The sequence below is a fragment of the Alosa pseudoharengus genome, unplaced genomic scaffold (assembly GCF_046254945.1).
Source record: "Alosa pseudoharengus isolate Yale_2024_CS ecotype anadromous, Long Island Sound unplaced genomic scaffold, YU_APseudo_1.1 YU_APseudo_1.1_scf_3, whole genome shotgun sequence".
Lineage (NCBI taxonomy): Eukaryota > Metazoa > Chordata > Actinopteri > Clupeiformes > Clupeidae > Alosa > Alosa pseudoharengus.
Window position 1 is genome coordinate 13,430,716 of NW_027468718.1, and position 22,627 is coordinate 13,453,342.

At 43.0% G+C, this 22,627-nt stretch overlaps 1 protein-coding gene across 1 annotated transcript; it reads right to left on the reverse strand.

Annotated features, from left to right (window-relative positions):
- Positions 1 to 883: 883 nt before the first annotated feature.
- Positions 884 to 22,319, reverse strand: LOC143100240 (uncharacterized). Its single transcript, XM_076263223.1, has 4 exons — positions 22,208 to 22,319; positions 11,525 to 11,830; positions 7,881 to 8,083; positions 884 to 2,304 (listed from the first exon to the last, which is right to left on the reverse strand). Exons 1-4 carry the CDS (start codon positions 22,293 to 22,295, stop codon positions 2,191 to 2,193), a joined length of 711 nt encoding a protein of 236 aa, XP_076119338.1. The 5' UTR covers positions 22,296 to 22,319; the 3' UTR covers positions 884 to 2,190.
- Positions 22,320 to 22,627: the final 308 nt, after the last annotated feature.

Below are 22,627 nucleotides of genomic sequence, written 5' to 3' on the forward strand. Positions count from 1 at the left end.
TTCAAGAGACTAAAGAGATGAATAGAGACTGCTACTTATAGCAAATCATACTTCTGACACTGACCACTGACTGAATCCATGTATCATCCAATCTTAGACAGAGAGAGAGAGCCTGTGTGTGTGTGTGTATTTGTGTGTGTGTGAGAGTGTGATAGAGACAGAGATAAAGCCTGTGTGTGTGTAACAACTTATCTCTAACAGCCTGTGGCCTGTTTACATATAAATCCTCTGCCCTTACTGAGAAACAGCAGGAGTTTCCCAGCACCACTACATCTCTAAACCACTCATGTTTGTCTGTTGCTGTACCCCTACCACACAGGAAATTTCAAACCCAACCTAATACTACCGTATCATATCCCTTACGGAAATTCATTATGGTTTTAATGCAGTATATGGTACACCATGGTAATGATGATGCTCCTAACCACAGCACTAATGGTTTATGTATAGCAGAAAATGAGCCAAAGGCCAATGAGTTATTGAGAAATATTACTGTAAATAGCATCATTTTTCTTTTAGCAAACATTAAGTTATCCGTACTGACATCTGCAGCTGGAGCCTCGATAGCGCCTTGGTGCAGTAGGTAGCACATCAGTCTCATAATCTGAAGGTTGTGCGTTCGATCCTCACGCGGGGCATCAATGGAGCTGCTGGTGGGGAGGAGGAGTTAGGATGAGGGCCCAGCACTGACAGGGGCCTCAGAGGACCCAGAATCGTGTGTGTCATAGGGCTGACATTTTCTAGCAACGCCCCTGCGGAAAATGGTGCTTATTTATCAATAGTGATAAACCATGGTTATCATGGTTACCCATGAAAACAAAAAACATGGTCATGGTTACCCAACTCGTGTCTCTGTTTAATCCAAATACATTATGGCCAAGAGAAAAAGAGAATATATGCATTTATTGTTTGTGCATATTTATTTTCTTTGGGTATGCTAAGTATACAGTTGAGTTACTGTAAGAATACTGATCCAGATGACATTGATTAAACCAAAAAATGTTATTAGGCTACAGTCAATCACATTGCCAGTGATACAAATACAAGGACAGACCATCCATGCAGCATCCATCTAATCTTAAAACGTAATACTGGAGATCAGTAGTAAGGTGAGAGCAATATAACATCTCTACATGAAAATATTAACAAACCTTTATCTAAAAAAAATGCATATTTACAACAAGACTGTGTCTGATGTTTAGGTGAGCAAAGTGCTTGACAGAGGTTTAAAACATAGATGAACACAGTGCAGGGAAAATCTCAGAAATATAGAAAAGAAGTCACTAAAAAGATGAGAATGCATGCCAAATAGATTAAGGTACATATATTTGCCATGCATTCTCTTCTTTTTATTTCTTCTTTTCTGTATGTATACATTAAAGTAAAGAGAAAACACACTAAAATAAAAGGATAAAATGACAAAGACTATTTCCATCAATCAGACTGCTTTGACCTGCTTTGAGTCACTTCCTGTTGTTGTTCACTATGACCACCATCCATTCCTGCCCTAATTGAGGTCTAGCCACAAAGCAACCACACTATTCCAGTGAATTATAAAAAACATGTTTAACTAGGTAATGGGGGGGGGGGTTGGTAATCATCTCATGACCCCATACTCCTGAGCAGCAGAACAGACGGATATAACACCCATCATCATGCACTTGAGTACAAAGTCAGACGACGAGCCTGCTGTATCTCACGCATACACTAACTCTGTTGAGTGGCGGGGAACAATAAACTGAGACTCCAATTTTTGTGCGTATAGGTATCTTGCATATGGGACTATATAAGGGATCTTGCATATGGGACTATATACTATATTTTTATATTATATATGTATATGCTATTAGCTTCACTTAGACTTATATATTATGATAAACAAACAAATTTACAAACATACAAAACATATGTCAATAGTAGTTTCAATAGCCCCAATACTTTTGAACCTTGTGTGTTTGTTATTTCTCCTGAGGGTTCAGGCTGGGCTTGCTGGAGCTTGTGTGTTTGGGGTTTCTCCTGAGGGTTCAGACTGGGCTTGTGTGTTTGGGGTTTCTCCTGAGGGTTCAGGCTGGGCTTGCTGGAGCTTGTGTGTTTGGGGTTTCTCCTGAGGGTTCAGACTGGGCTTGCTGGAGCTTGTGTGTTTGGGGTTTCTCCTAAGGGTTCAGACTGGGCTTGCTGGAGCTGGTCGGATCAGAACAGCAGGCCCTCCCATTTTGGCCTCAGCACCCCCTTTTGTCTCTTGCAGTCTGCAGGTCTGGTGTTGACGTACTCGCTCTCACTCTGGGCATTGCTTCTCAGTTTGTGCTGGTGGAGGGGAAAACACACCAGTGTGAGAGGTTTGCACCACTTAACCATAGTTAGCTACATCTCCTCTGAGACCTGAGGGGTTTGCACCACCTAACCATAGTTAGCTAGGCCTCCTCTGAGACCTGTGATAAACATTTGTACATCCTACGTCTCTTAAGGTCAATTCAGTTTATGCTCTTTATTTCTTGTGGAGCGTCAGGTGTGTTGTAGCGGCTATTGTTAATGGCAATTAGTGTACCTGTCTACACGGACCCGGTTGGGTGTTGCACCTAGTCAATGAGCGTATTACGATGCAGACGGATTTACGTGTGTATTAAAGTTGCATAAAGAGTATTCAGTGTCTGATTGAACATGGAAGGATGAGAATATAACAGCAGATGGTATTACAACACAGCTGATGCTCCATCAGAAATATACGAGCTGGCTGAAGAGTTTTGCGCGCACCAGACACATTCACACCAAAGATTTGCAACGAGAGGAAATCGTTGCAGAGCATCACTGAAAACAGCGGTGTGAATTTATCGCTGTAAGTTGTTGCAAGAGATTTTTGCAAGAGGTTGGCAGTTGCAAGGTGTTTTCACACCATAGTTGTGATCAAGTCATGTCAGAATTTTGGTCAGAGATGGAAGATGCTTCATCCTCACAGATCTCAGAGACTTCTGTGGTGATTGGTGATGAGCTCATCACTCTTCACACATCACCTGCTGGGTGCAAAAAATGTACCCCCCACCTTACAAGGCAGAGAAGCGTATCTGCTCTCATGACAAATACTGTAAGTCAAGTACACCCCCCACCACCCATCGCATGTGGGATTTATTTGTTATTTGGGAAAAAAATGTTGACAGACTAGGTGGGATGTGAGATGTCAGTAACCTTTCTGTCAGACCTCTTTCATTTACATAATATGGTTTCGTTTTCCAAGGTAACCTTCTCTCTCTCTCTCTCTCTCTGAGTCATTTTATTTCTTAACCCAGTCCTGTTCTAAGGTAATTCTATCCCATTTTCACAATCTGAATGAAATTTCTCACATCAGGCTCTCAGTTTATCTCCACATCATGTGGTGGACAAGGTACACAAATCCTGTACTTGAGTGAAAGTAGAGATACACATGGTTTAATGTTACTCCAGTAAAAGTAGAAATTGTCCTTTCACATTTCCACTTGAGTGGAAGTCCTGAAATGTATTATGACTAATAGAGTTGCATTTACTATTGTTGAAATTATTTGGCACAGACATAGGCATTCATTGAGCCTTTCTCGTTCATTCAAGGACACAATCAACTAAGAATTGTTGTATGTAGAAACTAAAAACAATTTTTTTTTATATCTTATCTTAGATACAGTACTTCAAAGCAACCGCTTTTTGCTTTGTTGAATGCTTTACACTTTCGGACCAAATCAAGTCTATCATTGTACATCTATGTATCATTACTGTCTATCCTCATTTGCTCGATGGCGTCATGAGGCTAGTTATGGTAACATCAATATTGTGAAAGGAGGTCAACAAGGTACAGTAAATAGTGGATATAACAATAACATAGGTTAAGCACACCATTATTTAAAGCCTAGCCCGCTTCATAGAAAATACACATGTAGGTACACATGTATTTGGACAGTCTTTTTTTCCAAAAGGAACTTACTTCAGCTGTCACAAAATGTAGTGGAGTAAAACGAAAGTTACGTATATAACTACGGTTCTATGAATCCTGGATGAGCGCTAGACGGTGCTTTCAAGCACTGGATGATCCATCTCGCGCACACGCAGGTCGAGTGTCAATACCAACAGAGTCACCACCGTGACCTCCGATGACCCACGGATAGCCTACATCTTCCGGTGGCATCAGAGGATCTGTTCCTACACAATCTTCTCGCGAGAACACGAGGGTTCTGAGTGACGGAACGCTCTAGCGGTCATCCAGGATTCATAGAACCGTAGTTACATACGTAACTTTCGTTCTATTTCATCCTTACTGACCGCTAGACGGTGCTTTCAAGCACTGGATGACTCATACCAACAAAGTCACGAGGAACTCCAGCACCTACCTCACTGAGAGGAAGCAGCAGAGTCGGGCAACAGGACCACAGCCAACGGATGGGGAGTGGCAACATTCACCCGGTAGAACCTGGAGAACGTACTCAGCGATGTCCATGACGCCCCCTCGCAGATGTCCTCCAGGGGAACGCCCCGCAAGGCTGCCCATGATGTTGAGACAGCTCTGGTGGAGTGGCACCTCACCCCGGATGGCAGGGGGTGCCCACTTCCTCTATATGCCTGGGTGATGGCGTCCACCACCCAATGGGACAGCCGCTGCTTGGAGAGAGCACAGCCCCTCCTAGGGCCACCATAGCAGAGGAAAAGTTGATCCGACCGTCTAATGCTAGCGGTCGCAGCCACATATGCCCTCAGGGCCCGTACAGGGCACAGGAACTCCAACCTGTCTTCCCCCTCGGGGGGAACAAATCGCGCCAGTTGGATAGGCCGATTGAGGTTTGACTGTGTCAAAACCTTCGGAAGAAGTCGAATTTGGCCACAGGGTAACCCCTGAGCCATCCAGACTCCACCTCAAACAGGAGTCACTCACAGACAGGGGCGTGGAGCTCGCCAACGCGCTTCGCCGACGCGAAGGCGAGGAGAAAAGCCGTTTTGGTAGAGACCCACTTTAGCTCTGCCTGAGCCAGGGGTTCAAAGGCAGACAAACTAACTCAGAAAAAGGGGCACCAGCCTGTGGCTCCCCACTGTGCCATCATCCACCCGAGCATGTCGGGAGGATACGGCTGCTACATACACCCTCAGGGTAGCCGGGGACCGGCAACCATCCAGGAGTGACTGGAGGAACCCTAGAATGCTCGGGACCCCACAATGTACGGGGTCCTCGCTCCTGTCCGAACACCATGCAGCGAACAGCTGCTACCTGTTCTCATACTGCGCCCGGGTAGAGGGTGCCCGGGCATTCAGTATGGTATTACGGACAACGTCCGAACATTCTGTCAGCAGTGGGTTGGGCCCTGCAGCGGCCAAACCCGCAGCTGCAAACGATGAGGGTCGGGATGCCATATCCGACCCTGTAACTGAGACAGGAGATCCTTCCTGTCGGGGAGGCACAGTGGCGTCCCGCTGCAGAGCCTGCGCAGAAGTGGGAACCACGTCCTCCCTGGCCAGAAGGGGGCTACCAGCAGCAGTCTGTGGCCCCGCTGGAGGACCCTCTGTAGAGTTGGAAATATCAACGAGGTTGGCGGGAACGCGTAGAGGAGACCCTCTGGCCAATCGTGGGCGAGAGCATCCTGGCCCAGAGAGCTGCTCTCCTCTGTCCAGGTGAACCAGAGTGGGGATTGGGTGGATTCCTCTGTGGCAAAGAGATCCTAGATGTTGAGGACCACCCCCGGGTGAAGCCGCCACTCGCCCGGCGGGGGCTTGCCACGGGAGAGAAAGTCTGCAGCCTGGTTGCGCACCCCGGGCAGATACATAGCCCTCAGGCTGGCTAGGCGTGTTGCCGCCCACAGCAGGAGGTCCTGGGATGCCCGCAACAGCCGTGCAGACCTGGTTCCTCCCTGGTGATTGATATGAGAGACGGTCGAAACATTGTCTGACCGCACAAGCACGTGTCGGCCCTCATGGCGACCGAGTCGAGAGTCACCCCGAGAAAGACCGTGCTCTGCGATGGGACCAGGCAGCTCTTCGTAAAATTGAAACGCCTCTGAAACGCAAACCGCAGAAACCATCTGTGGCGTGGCGCTATAGACACATGGAAGTAGGCATCCTTGAGGTCTACCGATGTAAACCACTCCCCCCTGGCGATTGTATGCAGGAACCGCTGCCTTCACCGACAAATATTAGCAGGCCAACAAGTACAAAACCACACCTGTGCTGGGAGCGGGGAGCGAGAGCACTGCCTTCACCAGGAGAGGGGGATGGCCACACACAATGGGTCACACAGTGCAGAATAGATGCCGGGAGAGGGAGGCAGGAACCGCGGCCTTCACCGACAAATATTTGCAGGATTACTATTATAATTATTATAAATTATAAGCCTTCACACAAGCTAGCAACGTACCAGCCCCAACGCTAGACTAGGCCAGCGGGGGTAGCGTAGTAATCACAACAACACAACCAAGTGTAGCGGTGGGAGAGGGGCAGACACGCAGCCTTTACCACGAATATCAGAAAACTTAGGGACTTAGCGGGCACAGACCAACCGCAACTAAGTAGGGCAAGTAACAAGCTAGCCGGTAATTGGTGTGAACGGAATTATTTTTTAAAACGAAGGAAGGGAAATATCCAATTCTCCAAATAGCCTTCCCTACTATTTATTTCTGTGGTCTTAGATTTTGTGTATTGTACAAAATTGTACAACACCGCAATAAATGTAAAAAACCAGAAAACAATGTTAAGCATTTGTGGAGGTTTGGGTGTTCTTCCCACAGCACATGGTAAGCTATTTTGTTGCTCTAATTGGTAAGGTCTATCCAATTGAGTGCAGAGGCATCCCCCCCTGTATCGGTTGAAACACGCTCCATAATCACGTCCCAATGGAGCAGTATCAAACTCAAATTCTGGCTATTAGGTTGTATTTTTGTACCTGTATTCCAGATACTGTATGTGTTTGAAAACCAAATTCATGATTAACATGAAAACTTAACTCTATTCAACACCATTAGCCCAGGATTATTATATTATTCGCAGCAGAAATTCCTGATATCATTAAAGCCATTGAAAATGCTAATGCATATATACAACATTCAAATCAAATAGTTAAAATTAGCATGTTTTTGTTCACTCTGGGCCCATATCACCAGTAAAGATAAAACGTTTCAGAGAAAAAACTATGGGTCTTGTTGGGACCTGTAGGTGAATGGAATGAATAAATTAAAAACTGAACATACAGTAGTATATGTGTAAATGTGTGTGTGTGTGTGTGTGTGTGTGTGTGTGTCTGTGTGTGTCTGTGTTGTCTCCTACAGTATATCCCTCTCTCCTTCTCTCTCTCCTTCTCTTTCTCTCTCTCTGCCTACCTGTATCCCCTCTCTTTCTCACTAACCTCCCCCTTGAAACACACACACGCACGCACACACACACACACACACACACACAACCCTGCCGAAGTAGGAAGTAAGTAAGGAACATCAAGACGCAGATACAGGGCTATGGGGTGGAAGCGAGTACGCTTTGGGAAAAGCTTTGTGCCCTCTGCAATAGCAGCACTGAACAACACACAGCGGTGATGGATCACTGTGCCGCCCTCATTCCTCTGTAATGCCAACTGGTGACGGTTTTCCTGTTTGTATCTGTGTAATGTGATGTATATGTGCTGTATATGTGCTGTTGTGATATATGTGCTGTATATGTGCTGTTGTGATATATGTGCTGTATATGTGCTGTTAACATTTATGTGGGTGGGGTATGTGGTAACAGGGTGGTGGGTGAAGAACCGTAACTGTGTGTATCTATGTATTTCATGTCTGTAAGGCTTGTATTGTATGGTAGGTGAAAACAAATGTCCTATGTAAGGACAAATAAACTAACTAACTAACATCTGACTGTATAGCAATTAGGAAATTTGACAGTTTGACTCTTACCCCAAACACCAGGACGATGACGAGAAGCACGACACAGAGCAGGGAGAGCATCACACAGCAGACTGGCCACAGGGCCTGGGTGAGAGGGGCGGAGTCCTGCTGGGTCCGGGGGCACCCCGTATGGGAGGAGTTCAGGTGACCATGGCGACCATGGTGGAGATGTCTAGGAGCCTGGTTCTGACCCTCATCAGGGCAGTGGCCCTCTGTGTGGGGGAATTCAGAGAGTCTGATATTAATACAATCCCCTACAGAAGCATTGGTCAGAGTAGGAAATTATATACAACTTTAAGTATATAAGTATATATACTCTTTTGATCCCGTGAGGGAAATTTGGTCTCTGCATTTATCCCAATCCGTGAATTAGTGAAACACACTCAGCACACAGTGAACACACAGTGAGGTGAAGCACACACTAATCCCGGCGCAGTGAGCTGCCTGCAACAACAGCGGCGCTCGGGGAGCAGTGAGGGGTTAGGTGCCTTGCTCAAGGGCACTTCAGCCGCGCCTACTGGTCGGGGCTGAACCGGCAACCCTCCGGTTACAGGTCCGAAGTGCTAACCAGTAGGCCACGGCTGCCCATAAATGCTTTTATCACAACAGCAACAACAACAACAACAACAACAACAACAGCAAGAAAACATTACTCAAATGTGAACTTCCCATTGAATGTTAAGGTTATGCAGTAGAAATTGAATTGACAGCTTGTTAATCACAGTTATACACAACTGTCAAACATGGCACTGGCAGGAGTTAAATGTGTTGACAAGCTAGATTGAGATTCACATCTTTATTTTTGCATATTCTCTTCTGCTCAGGCTTGGAATTTCACCATTCTGGGGGCAAGGCCACTTGGCCTTCAGTTGGGCATATTTGGTGGGGGGCACAAAGGCCACATGTCAGGGCACCAAGGCCAAAGTTAACTATACAGTAGTAGGCTATAAAAATGATCAAAAAATGATCAAAGTTGCCTATTCACTGCAGTAGACCTGCATCACTGTATGAAACATTACAAAAACATGAAACATGACATATTACATGTAACTGTAAATCATCTGATCATCTAATAAAAACAGATATCTAGGCTATATATAAAATGTATTTTATATTTGGCCTGCTATGAAATCATGTATTGAACAATTTAAATGTAGCACAGCTCAGCTTTAAGAAACTCAAATAGCCTAGATGCATGCTTAGCATTTTGTGATCATTAAGGCTACTTTCACAAACTCTTAGTCAGCTGTCCTCTGATTTACCAATATCTAGGCGATATTTGTAACCATGCGTGTCGAAATTTACTGCAAATTCAAAACTGGATTACTCTGGAACGGCTAACTGTACAGGGGACTGCTTTACACCTTTGTGTTCGGTAAGGTCTGCTGTTTAATCTGATATGTGGTTTGTCATGTGTTAAAAGAAGGGTTCGTGAAGTATTCCACCGAGATGAATGGGTAGGGAGATCATGGACGCAAAACCTTCAGTAGAATGTATGATTAAATTGAATTATATTATTTACTTTTCTCGCGAACCGTTTAACACAGCAATTATCGGCTAACATCGTTTAAAAGCTGAGAAAAAGCTCTTTCATGTGATACTTGTGATGTCTGTGTGATGAATAGCTACTTCGCGAGTAGTTCAACTGAGAAGAATGGGTGAATTTGGACGCACTTTCTTGCGCTGTCACTTTCTCCACTGCGTAAAAGACTAAATGAATTTGCGCTGTGAATGCTAAGGTTATTTTGACAGGCCACAGGCTAAATAAAAATCGCTATTAGTAGGACAAAGCAGAATATTGAAAGAAGGGGGCACCAAGGCCACCGTGGCCTGTAAACCTATGATTTTCAAAGGGGCTTCACGGCCAACGCAAGGGGCTACGACGGCCATGGCCGTCGTGGCCGCCGTGAAATTCCTACCCTGCTTCTGCTATTTCTTTTTCCATGGGATTCAGATTCAGATTGCTAGTGGTTTCTGTGGTGACTGACATGTTGTGTTTGAGATTTTAAAAGGTCAGGGCACTCTGTGTTCCTCAGTAATCTGTATCTGTTCTCTTCTCTTGTGCTGCAGTTCGGCTTTCTGAATAAAAGTGTGTGTGTGTGTGTGTGTTGGGGGGTGGTTCTGGGAGATGGACATTTCCTTTTTTCTTGTGACTTGAACAGACTGAACAGACTTGTGTGTGTGTGTGTGTGTGTGTGTGTGTGTGTTGGGAGGGGGGGGTGGTTCTGGAAGATGATAGTTCCACTTTTTTCTTTTGACTAATAAAGTAGCACGCACTGTGGACGATATGTTACAATATGAGAAACATTGTTTAACAGTTGAAACTTTAAACTTGAAACTTCTTTTATTTCCAGAAGTTTACCCCTTTCCAACACTGTGCGTTGTGGGCAAAAATGTATTACACTATTCTCTGGGTCATTCCATGTCAAATCAGATAAGGTTGTTGCTGCATCGTCTCAGATTTTGTTCAGACCTTGTCTATATCAAGAATGGGTTCCAAAACCAAGTCCTGTAAAATATTTCTGTTCAAATCCTATGTCTTCATATTATTTTCAGGCCCTGAAATAACTTCCGCTTTACAGCCTGAAAATCACTTGTCTGGTAAGCAATGTTTGGGGACTAATATAATAAAAAGTATTATATAAGCAGACCAAACTTTGTAGGGTGGAATACAAATATGTTTTCAGTATGACTGAACCATTAAACATTTGTATGGCATTCTCACTGAGTTTCTAAACAAGATTAAACAAGGGGAAGTTGTGTTTTTCAGTCATTTTCATAGGATTAAAATGGAATGTGGGGTAGCTAGCAAGCAGGCACTTGAAAATCTATATGAAAGTAGCTCAGTGTATGTGCAATGTGTACAAAGTGCCAATGTTGTACCATAGATAAATAAATTGAGTCAAAATCATTCTTGTGCCCCAGGGCCAAGAATGAAAACCCATAGGTATACAATGTAACCAAGTAAGTGTATTTATGCATGAATGAAACATGGTACATCATTGGCACTTTATACACACAATTACTGTTAACTGAGCTATTCCCATGTTGATTTTCGTGTTCCCACCAGCTACCCCACATACCATATTAGTCCTATGAACATTTAAAAAAAATGCAATCACACCTTCTTTTATACTTCATATCTTCATGTGCATTTGTTGCAGAGACCTCAAATATTGCCTCAACATTAATAAAGTTTACGAGCCCCTCAATATCACCAGTTTTGCACTTTTTTCCATATCTAGGGCCTAATATAAAACTAATGAGCCAATTTCCAATGGTCCAATCTTACCGAGAACATGTCTGTCTTCCACCCTACAAAGTTTGAACAGGCCTCCAAGATAAGGCATTTATGAGAGTGTAAAAATGTATGAAAACAACTTGGGGATCAATAAAGTATCTATCTATCTATCTGGAGTTTAACTAAAATATTTTACAGTTCTAGTTTTGGGACCTAAATATTAGGTAGACAAACTTTGAGCAAAATCTGAGATGGTGCAGCAACCATTTTCCTGGATTTTGTCTGATTTGACACAGAATGATTCATCTGTGATGAGAGTAAATGCTCTTCTCTGGCAGGTGTCTGTGTGTGCGCGCATGCGTGTGTGTGTGCGTGCACGTGTGCGTGTGCGTGTGTGGTGGTTGACTATTACCTGTGATGAGAGCAGATATGCGCTTCTCTGCCTTGTAAGGTGGGGGGTACATCTTTTTCACCTCGCAGGTGTACACTCCAGCGTCACTATCGGTCACCTGTGAGATCTCGTACCACACCTTGTGCCCTACGATGTGCAGATACATGCCCTCCTTGACCGCCACCGTGTCATTCTGGCCTTTGACGGTGTGGTTGTGAATCAGATGCCCCTCCTTGTGCAGGAGGACGGACCGCTCTTCTCCTTCCATATTTGCACAGCTCAGGTTGGCAGGGTGGGACAGGGAATGACGCACAACCCTGATGCTGGCTGACACACACACACACACGCACGCACGCACACGCGCACACACGCACACAAAATCACTGTTTAAAATCAAAATTATATACTGTACATAGCACATTTAAACACAGAGAAAACAACTATCTATGATGTAAAAAAAATTTCTATTGTTTACACACCAAATCCTTGCATGTCACACACATTTTAAAAACCTGTCACTCAAACACCCTAACCCCAATACCAAATCTGCAAAGCCATACACTACATACAGCCCCCAAACACCATAACCCCACACCAAATCTGCAAAGCCATACACTACATATTTTATAGCCCCCAAACACCATAACCCCATACCAAATCTGCAAAGCCATACACTACATAGGGCCCTATTTTAATGGTCTAAAACGGAAGTATCTTTGCGCAAAACGCAATTCACTTTGTGGGCGGATCTCGGGCGCTGATGCTATTTTACCGGCGGGATATTTGACTGTTGCGCCCGACGCAAATCTAAAATGGGGTTGTCTGAAGTAGCTACATTAATCATGGGTGTGGTTTGGGCGTAACGTGCAATAAACCAATCAGAGCGTCATCTCACATTCCCTTTAACAACAGGCACGCTTGTTCCATAGCTGATTGCTATTATGGTGGCGTATTTGCCAGGCGCAGCCAGGAGCGTTCACAGCGCTATAATCACTGTTCAGTTGGGAACAGTTAGCTATTGATTTTTCATCTTGACAAAATGTAATACAGAATTGTCACAAAGACATACTTTCCGATGTTTTGGGATCATTCTCACTGAATCACGAGGTTATGAATGCATGGTGATATATTTGCAATGTACAATGTAATCTAACATTACCTCTCTATAGACAATGCATATCTTCTGTCAGTTAATCTCTTCTCTCCCGTGCTGCCGCTGGGGCATTAGGGTTAAATGGCATCGGCATGCAGTTCAACATCACGTCTCCTTAAGTCCTCTAACATTTCCTAATTTATGTCATCAACACATCAGTGATTCGTGAAAATGTGTAGGCTACGCTAGATTTATGCCTATTTTTTCACATGGACACCACACTGATTTCCCTCGAGTGGTAATATTTTTCTTTGAAATTATGTATGGTTTACAGAAATGGGAACTACATTGTATAGATGAGAGGAGCTGCGTTGAGGTGTGCGTTGCGCAGCACAGGCGGCAAAGCAAGGGCTTCGTTTAAGTTGACCTAACTTTCAACTCTGCACAGTATCCCATTAACTGCGTGACTATTTACAATATTTTCTGTAAAGCAGAGTTTGTAAACACGTTATCATCAACTTAATTCACGCACAACATTTATTTGAGCAGGAGAGAGAATAACAATGAATGGATGCAGCAACTACATAAATTGTACAGAAATTGTAACCATACTTACTGCTTTCTTGTACTATCTGTTGCTGGTTAACAGCACATGAAAAGCTGATTTAAGCTAAACTCAAGACTTCAAGGCCATCATGGATATAAAACGTTTTTTGAAAATAACGAAAGGATGGAGGGAACATAGCAAAGCTTGGAGTTATTATGACCGCCGCGCAGCGAAGCGGCGGTCATATAGGTTTAGTCAGATTTTTTTTTTTTTTTTTTTTTTCTTTTTCGCATGTCCAAATTTCTGTCAATGATTCCCGGGACACTGAAAGACCGGGGTAGACGAAACTTGGTGGGCATGTAACCCCATATGGATAGCATGGAACCATCGTTTTTCGTTTTGATCTGTAGCCCCCCCGCTGGACTGCACCCCCCGAAAGGAGGGTAGGGCAGACACAGTTTTCTGTGAATATCTCGAGAACCGTAAGGTTTAGGAGGACCATTTTTTTTGTATGTTGATCTCAAGGGGCCATGTCAACCCATTCCATAACCACTCATTTCATGTATAGCGCCACCTAGTTAAACACAAAAAAGTAAAAATGAGGTGTTGTAATCGCAGGTATCTGTGACCTAACATAGTCAAAACTGCACGAAATTGGAAGTGTAGGATCATTATGACACCCTCTGAATGCACGCCAAGTTTCGTGGAATTCCGTTCATGGGGGGCCACACAATAAATTAATTTATGTTACTATACACCAACTGGCCTGTAGGTGGCCGGAGACAGTTTTCTGTGAATATCTCGAGAACCGTAGGGCCTAGGAGGTCCACCTTTTTTTTGTATGTTGATCCCAAGGGGCCATGTCAACCCATCCCATTACCACTTATTTCATGTATAGCGCCACCTAGTTAAAAATTAAAAAGCAAAAAATTAGGTGTTTTCATCACAATATCTCTGGCTGACATGGTCAAAACTGCACGAAATTGAAATTGTAGGATCATTATGACACCCTCCGAATGCATGCCAAGTTTTGTGTACTTTCGTTCATGGGGGGCCTTACAATAAAACAATTTATGTGTACATTTAGTGACGTACACCAACAAGGATTCCCAGGACACTGAAAGACCGGGGTACACAAAACTTGGTGGGCATGTACCCCCACATGGATAGCATGGAACTGTCATTTTTCGTTTTGATCTGTAGCCCCCCCGCTGGACTGGACCCCCCGAAAGGAGGGTAGGCCAGACACAGTTCTCTGTGAATATCTTGAGAACTGTAGGGCCTAGGATGACCATTTTTTCCGTATATTTGCCTCCAGGGGTCATGTTAACCCAGTTCATGTGCACACATGTGCACAAACAGATACACACACACACACACATTCACAGTAATCATACGTATTATGTATTAGGCATAAGCGAACTAAGCGGCTGCTTGGGGCCTCCTGGCCACCAGGGGGCCCCCAATCGAGTTTTTTTTTTTTTTTTTACATAATAAATAACGTAAACAAGTGACATCAATGAATGAATAAATGAAACAATTATCATTCAAATCAAGAAAATTATGATTTCATGATCAATATGCCTGCCTACTGCTACTGTGTCTGCCAGCCTTTGAGTCACGTGCATAAAGTAGACACCTCGGGTGCATATACAATTCGTGCAGACACTGCATCAAGTTCAACAATCGGAAGAGACGGTAATGTTAAGACAAGTCACAAAAAAGGACGTATCTCTCTGGTGCCGAAAACAGAACGAAGAAAATGACAGAGGAGGAGAAAAACGAGCAAGATACAGGTATGTTTTGCATGATTATTTACAGTATGTTTTGTGCTTGAGGTAGCTAGCTAGCTGTCATGATCTAATATAAGCCATCACCAGAGCTAAATCTCCGCCATCAACAGAGAAATGTCTCCCATTAATATATATTTATCTAGATGTATTTCAGATGTCAAGGATATTGGGATTGTTTTGGATGTTCAATCAAGCATGTACCCTTGCTCTAGGTGGGCTTATTATGTCGTAAATTAAAGTTAGCTAGCTGACTGAAGTGGACATTAGCACTACAGTAGCTACATGAAAACGTAGCTGAAGGCAAATTTACCACAGAGGGATTGTTTCTGATTTCGTACCTGAAAGTGTTGATAGTTTATTACTGCTCTATAATATGTGACATAGTGGTAAGTCTGATAGCAACAACAGACTAAGCCCAGGCTCCCAGTCCCAACCCAACCCACTGACTAGCGCGACTCTGGGCATCGGTAACGTTCCAGCTTCATAGGCAAAGATGGAACAGCAGTGCGCTCTGCTCTAAGATCTTTGGAGAGAGATGGTAGTGTTTGAGAAAATATACCATCTTGGGTGGGGAGACTTCTGTGATGAAAATAAACTTACATTTGATTAAGATAGTGGCAAGTGATGTAGCGGTGCTACCCTAATATTTAGGCTGCAGTAGATCACAAGGATTAAAGTTCTCCGTCGTAGGACGGATTTCCGTCAATTTGATTTTAGAAAATGTCATATTTGAGATCGATGCAGATCCGATGAGAACAATGAGTTTCGCTTTGTTTATGTTGTAGGCCTAGCTACACACTTGTCTCGGGCGTTTGCTTAAAAAAAAAAGAACACGTATGGAGGACTATAACGGTCTAAAAGTTGGATTATAGTGACACAATCGAGACAGCTGATGAGGTTGGCCAATCCGTTTAACGCGAATTCGGAGAAGAAGCGTAGGCTGTGTTCTTTCCGTGCATCAATGTAGACAATTTCTTGCTATCGCGAACTCTTGTCAGGGGAGGTCATTCATTTTGGGTGTCACCTATGACTTGAACAGATAGCCTGCTATGCCACCCGATGTAGGCTACTATTATTTGTTACAGTTTTTAATCAATGCAACTAACATTATGTGTAAAGCGACGCAATATAAACCGTAGCCTATGCAATTTATTATCCCGTCTGTTATGACATGTACAACAATGTTTTTCACAATTTGCGACGGAAGGTTTTGACTGAGCGTGTTAACATCTAAAAATATTATTAATTTATAGCACAAAACCATAACCAGTAGGCCTACCAGAACCTCGCATATTAGCGTCATGATTTGTGTGCGTCTATTTGGCAAGGCCACTAGCTGTCATGGATGCGTTGTTGCTAAAGGAAGGCAGCTGTCAAAAGTTAAAAAATAAATGGAGATGGGCAGCTGTTGGAAACGGGGAGAACTAACAAGCCATGGTGTAAAGAAATGAAAGTGCCAGGGGTTTGCTTTTGCGCGGTTCGCTGCAAGAAAATTGTTTAAATTGTTTATGGATGCAATAGGAAATGTTTTAGCACGCCACCAATCAGAAGACCGCCATAAGGTTAACTTTCGTGCACTTCAGGACATCTTCCCTACCTGGTGCAACTACCCACCACGACAGAGGTAGGCTACGTTTATCTATGGCTGACCGTTTTTACGTTTAGAAAGTAGGCTACGCATGTTCTTTCATAGCGCAACACAACCTGTCCCTCACCATATCGCAACCTCTTGTCAACCTTATACAATCTGTTGCTGAAGACAAAAGCGCCGTCTCCAGATTGTCGTTATCAAATGTGCAGACCTCCTTCATGAGCACACACAGTATTGCTGCTCATTGGAAAACTGAATTGTCTGTAAAACTCAAAATTACCATGTTTTCATTAAATGCGGATGAGGCAACAAATGGAAATATGAACAATGCGTATCTAGAATGTTCTGATTCGTTACTTTGATTAGGAAATGGGAAGTCTTGCAAACTTGATTTTATAGATTTTACTTGTAGTTGAATTGCATATTAACAAGGAAAAAATCTCCCCTTTAAACACTTTTGGCCTGAAGTAATTAAATAAGACTGTGTTAACATAGTTCTCAGTAAAAAAATGTTGCCTGAAATTGCACTGTGCCTATTTACAAGGGCATTGTTCCCACCTTTTTTGGGGTCAACCATCAAGTGCTGGACCTCTATAGAAAGCTGAGAACATGTAGCTTTCGTAGGAAGCAGTCAAGATAACTGTGTGATGTACTGACAAAGAGCTACAGAGGCTAGAATATAGTTTTTCCTTTCTGCCGGATTACAAGCATCTCTGAACTGACCACATTTCAGCCCTCTAGGTCACTTGATATCCCTTAGAAACACAACTGAGCCCTAGCACCAGGTCTTGTGAAGCTGTGTGCAAAAGTTGATCAATATAGAATGAAAATATGAGTGCTTTAGACTATTATTTGCCAAGGTATGCCCATGCATTTTGTAAAATGCCTATGGATACTCCCCATAGGACTTTTTGTTATCCAAAATGCATACTGACAATCAAATGCTTACTGCACATGAACCCCTTTGTGTAGAAGCATAATCCTGGTCTCAAATGAAAGGTAACACTTTGAGGTTTCTTGTGGACTATTTAGATTGTATGTCAGGTGTTCTGATATAGACTGACTACACAAAATATGGAATAATTACAAAAAAGTCTCTATTTTTGCATTTACTTTGTTGGTTCAATGAGTGTGTATAAGATCGACTATACATCTGTACAACTAATATTGGATAATACAACATGAAGATTCAAATTCTATGGATTCTTGTGAATATTTCAGTACCCAATATGAGGCATCTACTTATTGTGCTGCAGCTACACTGCAGCCAGAAGTCAGGGTATCACCAAAAGCGGAGGAGGGGGAGGGGGGCATTTTGGATCAAATTTAATTGAGACATAATAAAATTAATCTGATAATGTAAAGCACTATACAGATTGTACATGAAAGAAGTTGTCATTTTTGGATTCCCAAGAGTCAAAGCTTTGAAATGGTGTATAACATTACTATGCTACATAGCAATATGGTGCATGCAATTGATTTAGAATGTTTGGGGGAGGGGGGTAACGGTCCCGCCGGCGGGACACTGAAAGTTATTTGGTTAAAGCCTTTCTACAATATTGCTGCAGTAGAAAAGAACAGCAATGGCTAATCAGCAATGATCAGGGATGGTACTAAAATATATTTTTGTTCATCAGGAAAACTCAATCAAGAACACTCTCAATTCGTCTTATTCACATGGCGGCACAAACCATAGGATTGTTATGTTCTATGCATTCACCTGTAGGTGGCATTAATTATATAGTAAGTGTACCCTGTAGCCTCGTTTTGGTTTAAACAATGGCCGCCGTGTGAATAAGGCGAATACTCCCTTTACTTTGCTGTTTGCATCTTTTTGTACATTAAAAACCAATAGGTCGCGACTGCAAAAGGGGTGCTATCTAGGTAGATATGAACAACGTAGCCTTATGACTTATGACCTGAAAAAAGTTCAGTCAAACGATTTTTTTTCACTTTAATCCCTGAGATCACCATGTTAAGCGTTCACCATACTGCAATTAAGTATACTCTTTTGATTATGCCTCATTTGCCAATAGAATATGAATTGTTACATGTGGAATTGCTTGTTATTTGAGTGTAAGTAATGATAGCAAAATAAACTCATTCTGCTCGATCAACTATGCACTTATGCAATATTTTTTTTTTTCAGAGACACTGTTGAAGTCCTTTGGAGCACATCTCTACCTCTACCTAACTCTACCTACCAGAAGGTGAGGTTTTCTTGATGGCAAATGGTTACATAGCCTGTTAATATGACACGACACATTTAACATCGTTTTTTTTTTATTTATTTATGTATTTATTTAATCATTGCAGGTTCGTCCACTGCAGAGTTGCAGATGCCTAAAAACCAGGAACGAAGTAGGAATAATTATCTATTTTTTGGGACATTTTATTTTTGATTATTAATGTTTGTCTATTTTGTTTTTATTTTGTAGTTGAAAATTGCTCATTTAATGCACATTTGCGGATTTGTTCAGCAAATCTGTTGAAAAACAAGTCATTAAACTGATGTACTTGTTTACAACAAATACAAACGCTGTTGTATTTTGTTATTTGTCAATTCAACTTCAGTAAACCACCCTTAGTGCTTCACTTTGAATATGAATGTTTCAAATAAATCTGTGATTTTAGTACCCTCTAAGATTAAAAGGTGACAGGGTTGATGTAAATAACAACTATATTAATACATTGGTTTACCAAGCACATGGGGCCAGAAGTCTAGATTGGAGCCCCAAAACATTTTTGGCATGTGAGCAAGGATGGATTACTGAATGAGCCTACCGAGCCCAAGAGGTCAAGGGACCCTGAACCCCAAGTAGTTGTGTGAATTCACTACCAATAAGTCAAAAAGCAAAAGGCTATGAATCTGAACAAATTTAGGTACTGCCCTTCTCCAGCTGACCATCCCAAAAATGCACCAGAATACAGGAAATCACATCTAACCCCCCCCCCCCCCCCCACACACACACACACACACACACACACACCCGTTTGTACCCACATTTGCACAAACAGGGTAGGGGGAGAGGGTCCTTATGCATCTGTGTCCAGGGGGACAGTAGTTCATAATCAGTCGCTGTATTAATACATAACCTCACTGAATTAATTTGTAATATGACATTATAGTGTGAAGTTGTCAATTATCGCCAAGCACAGGTGACTGCGTTGTGGGAGGGGGCCCCCAAATCAAATTCTGCTTAGGGCCCCCAAAAGGCTTGGGCCGGCACTGCGTATGACACATACTCACACAGTAGACATATGTACGCTTCCATGCACAGGCACATACGCAGGCACGCACACACACACACACACACACACACACACACACACACACACACACACACACACACACACACACACACACACACACACACACACACATAACATAAACATAACAAAAACAATCAAGAATTTCTCATAATTATGAACAGGCAAGATGGAGGTGGGGTTGTATAAAATGAATTTTACATGTGAAATCTATGAACTAATCATGTTTTGGTACTTGTTGTCTAGCAGATACCAGTGAGAATTGAGTGTGGATAATGCAATTTAGTGAGACAGTTAGAATCATATAGGCCTTTCAGCGTGATTTCTTTTTGTGGAAAAAATGTGCTGGACTGGGCGGCGGTCATATTTTGTACCGCTCTGCGGTACATCTAGTTTCAGATGGGCTACAACAAGGTAGGCAAAATTATGGTGCTTAAAACCTTACACAATGGTAAATTGGAACAAAACTAAAAGTAACTTTAGCCTTTATAGGGCTGTAAAGTTTTCCAGATTAATAGGTCATAATTAGGCGTTGTTGTAGCCTAAAGATATTGCATGTAGATGTTGTACTATATAGGCTACTAAATATTTAGGTCACCAATGCACGAACAAAACCGGGAAATGGACAAATATTATCAAGGCTTTGAATGTTTCCGTCTGTGCACGGGGGTGTCTGTAGATTGGTGTGCAACGCATTCATTCATGCAGGCCTGTGGTCATGCATGCGCCCTTAAAATAGCATCTGCATTTTCGCCACAGACTTTAGACCAGGGAGTTCCTGGTCTGTGGCGGAATTGTTTTCTGAAACTGCAAAATATCAACAGTGAACGTTTGCGCCGGAACACGCCCCGTCTTTTCGCTGAACCGCCCCCGTGGGCGCAATCGAATTCCCTAATTTACAGGCATGTACCTGTGGAGGGAAAATTCCAATATGCGCTGACTGCAAAATAGGAAAGACAAACGCGCGAGTATACAAAGTCAATTGCGCCGGGACGGAAAATAGAGCCCATAGACTTAATAGCCCCCAAAGGTAGGACACCACCACTTTCTTTCGCATTTCTTTGCCATGCAGGTAAATCTGAATGAATTTGACCATAGCATTCTGTAAAATGAACTGAGTTACTGAATTCAGTCTCACTAATCTAATGATGTATTCAGCATTTAAACATTTAGCAACTGGCTACTGCCTGCCTCAGTGGAAAATGTGCATTGTAAGCAGTGCCGTCTACTATAACTTTTGTGTTTGCAATTTAAGCAGCATAGAACTAGCTCCAGCGGGCAATCTGGTGAGTTTTTACACAACCAAAAAACTTCCATAAAAACCAGATCACACTTCTAATTGAGACCTGCTTTTTTTGTCCAAACCTGTGGCAACATCAGGCTAGTGAAAGGGATTTACGTCTAATTGGAACTATGCTTTTAATAGAATATTCCATCTATTTTGAAAAAAAAAACAGACAGTTCTTTCAATGCCACAAATCTTGGTAGTCAGTCATTGTACATCAATTATTACCGAGCCAATTAACAAACAATTAAACAGATTTTTAATATCATGTTTTACAACTGAGCTATCTTTTACAGTTAAATCAAACAACAACTATAACATCTACAAAACAACCACACTTTACTACAGACTACAGGAAGTGGGTTCAGACTTCATACACACTGTCAAAGACAAACAAACTTTCTCCGACACAGACAAAAGACTCTCAACCAAACATATTCTCCTATTCATAGCATTAATGATCTGATAACCTAAAATTTTAATTACGCCAAAATGCATAGGCTACCGTAAAACTTAAAATTTAAGCCGATTCCCAAATAGACACCTGTCGCTTTTACATGCCTGGTGGTTACATATCTGGATAAATAGAGGCCTGTTTTTTAGTGTCGGGTTGTATTTAATCCCCTAAAACCCGCTAGATCGATATGGACGTTTGATTAAAACGTGTTTCATCTACCACAGCTCTCCCCGGCGCTGAAGCTGTTGTAAACAGATGCAAGATTTCTCTTCTCTCTCTCTCTCTCTCTCTCTCTCTCTCTTTACAAATAACCTTAGTTGGTTTGGACGTAAATGGTGCGTGGGAAAAGGCTTGATCCATTTTGCTGATGAAGGAAGACTGATTTTTAAATGGTGAAACAACATTCTGTACCACTGGTTTGCTGTGTGTATTAAGAGGGGGTGGATTGAGTAATTGATCCATAGTATGGTTCAATAAAAGGGATTTCAAAAGTCAAAGTCTTCTTCTTCTCTCTCTCTGTCTCTCTCTCTCTCTCTCTCTCTCTGTCTTTCTCTCTCTCTCTCACCACTGAAGCTGGTGTAAAAAGATCCTCATTGTGGTCCCCCCAGCTGCCCATTTGTCCACCCCAGTGCCCAGTGCCCAAGACGGTGCCCCCGGTGGATACCCACTGATGCAGTCTTCAGCGCGGGTCTGCAGCAGGAGTGCCAGGCAGAGGGAGACGACTGTGGAGAGTCCTGAGCTGCGGAGCTTCGCCATGTCTGCTGGGGAGCCAGACGCAGAGTGAGGGAGGGAGGGGAGGAAATGAGGCTACACATACCCATGCTGTCACACACACACGCATGCGTGCGCGCGCACACACACACACCCATATGCACACACACACACACACACACATGCCCATGCTGCACACACACACACGCATATGCGCACACATGCCCATGCTGTCACACACACACACACACACACACATGCCCATGCTGTCACACACACACGCATGCGTGCGCGCGCACACACACACACACATATGCACACACACACACACACACATACCCATGCTGTCACACATATGCACACACACACGCATGCGT

Excerpts from the sequence above, each read along its gene's own strand:
- LOC143100240 (XM_076263223.1), bottom strand. The coding sequence starts at position 22,295 with ATGGCGAAGCTCCGCAGCTCAGGACTCTCCACAGTCGTCTCCCTCTGC. Across the intron at positions 11,831-22,207 it reads CCGCGCTGAAGACTGCATCA|CCAGCATCAGGGTTGTGCGT; the intron begins GTGGGTATCCAC and ends TGTGTGTGTCAG. Across the intron at positions 8,084-11,524 it reads CATATCTGCTCTCATCACAG|AGGGCCACTGCCCTGATGAG; the intron begins GTAATAGTCAAC and ends TCCCCCACACAG.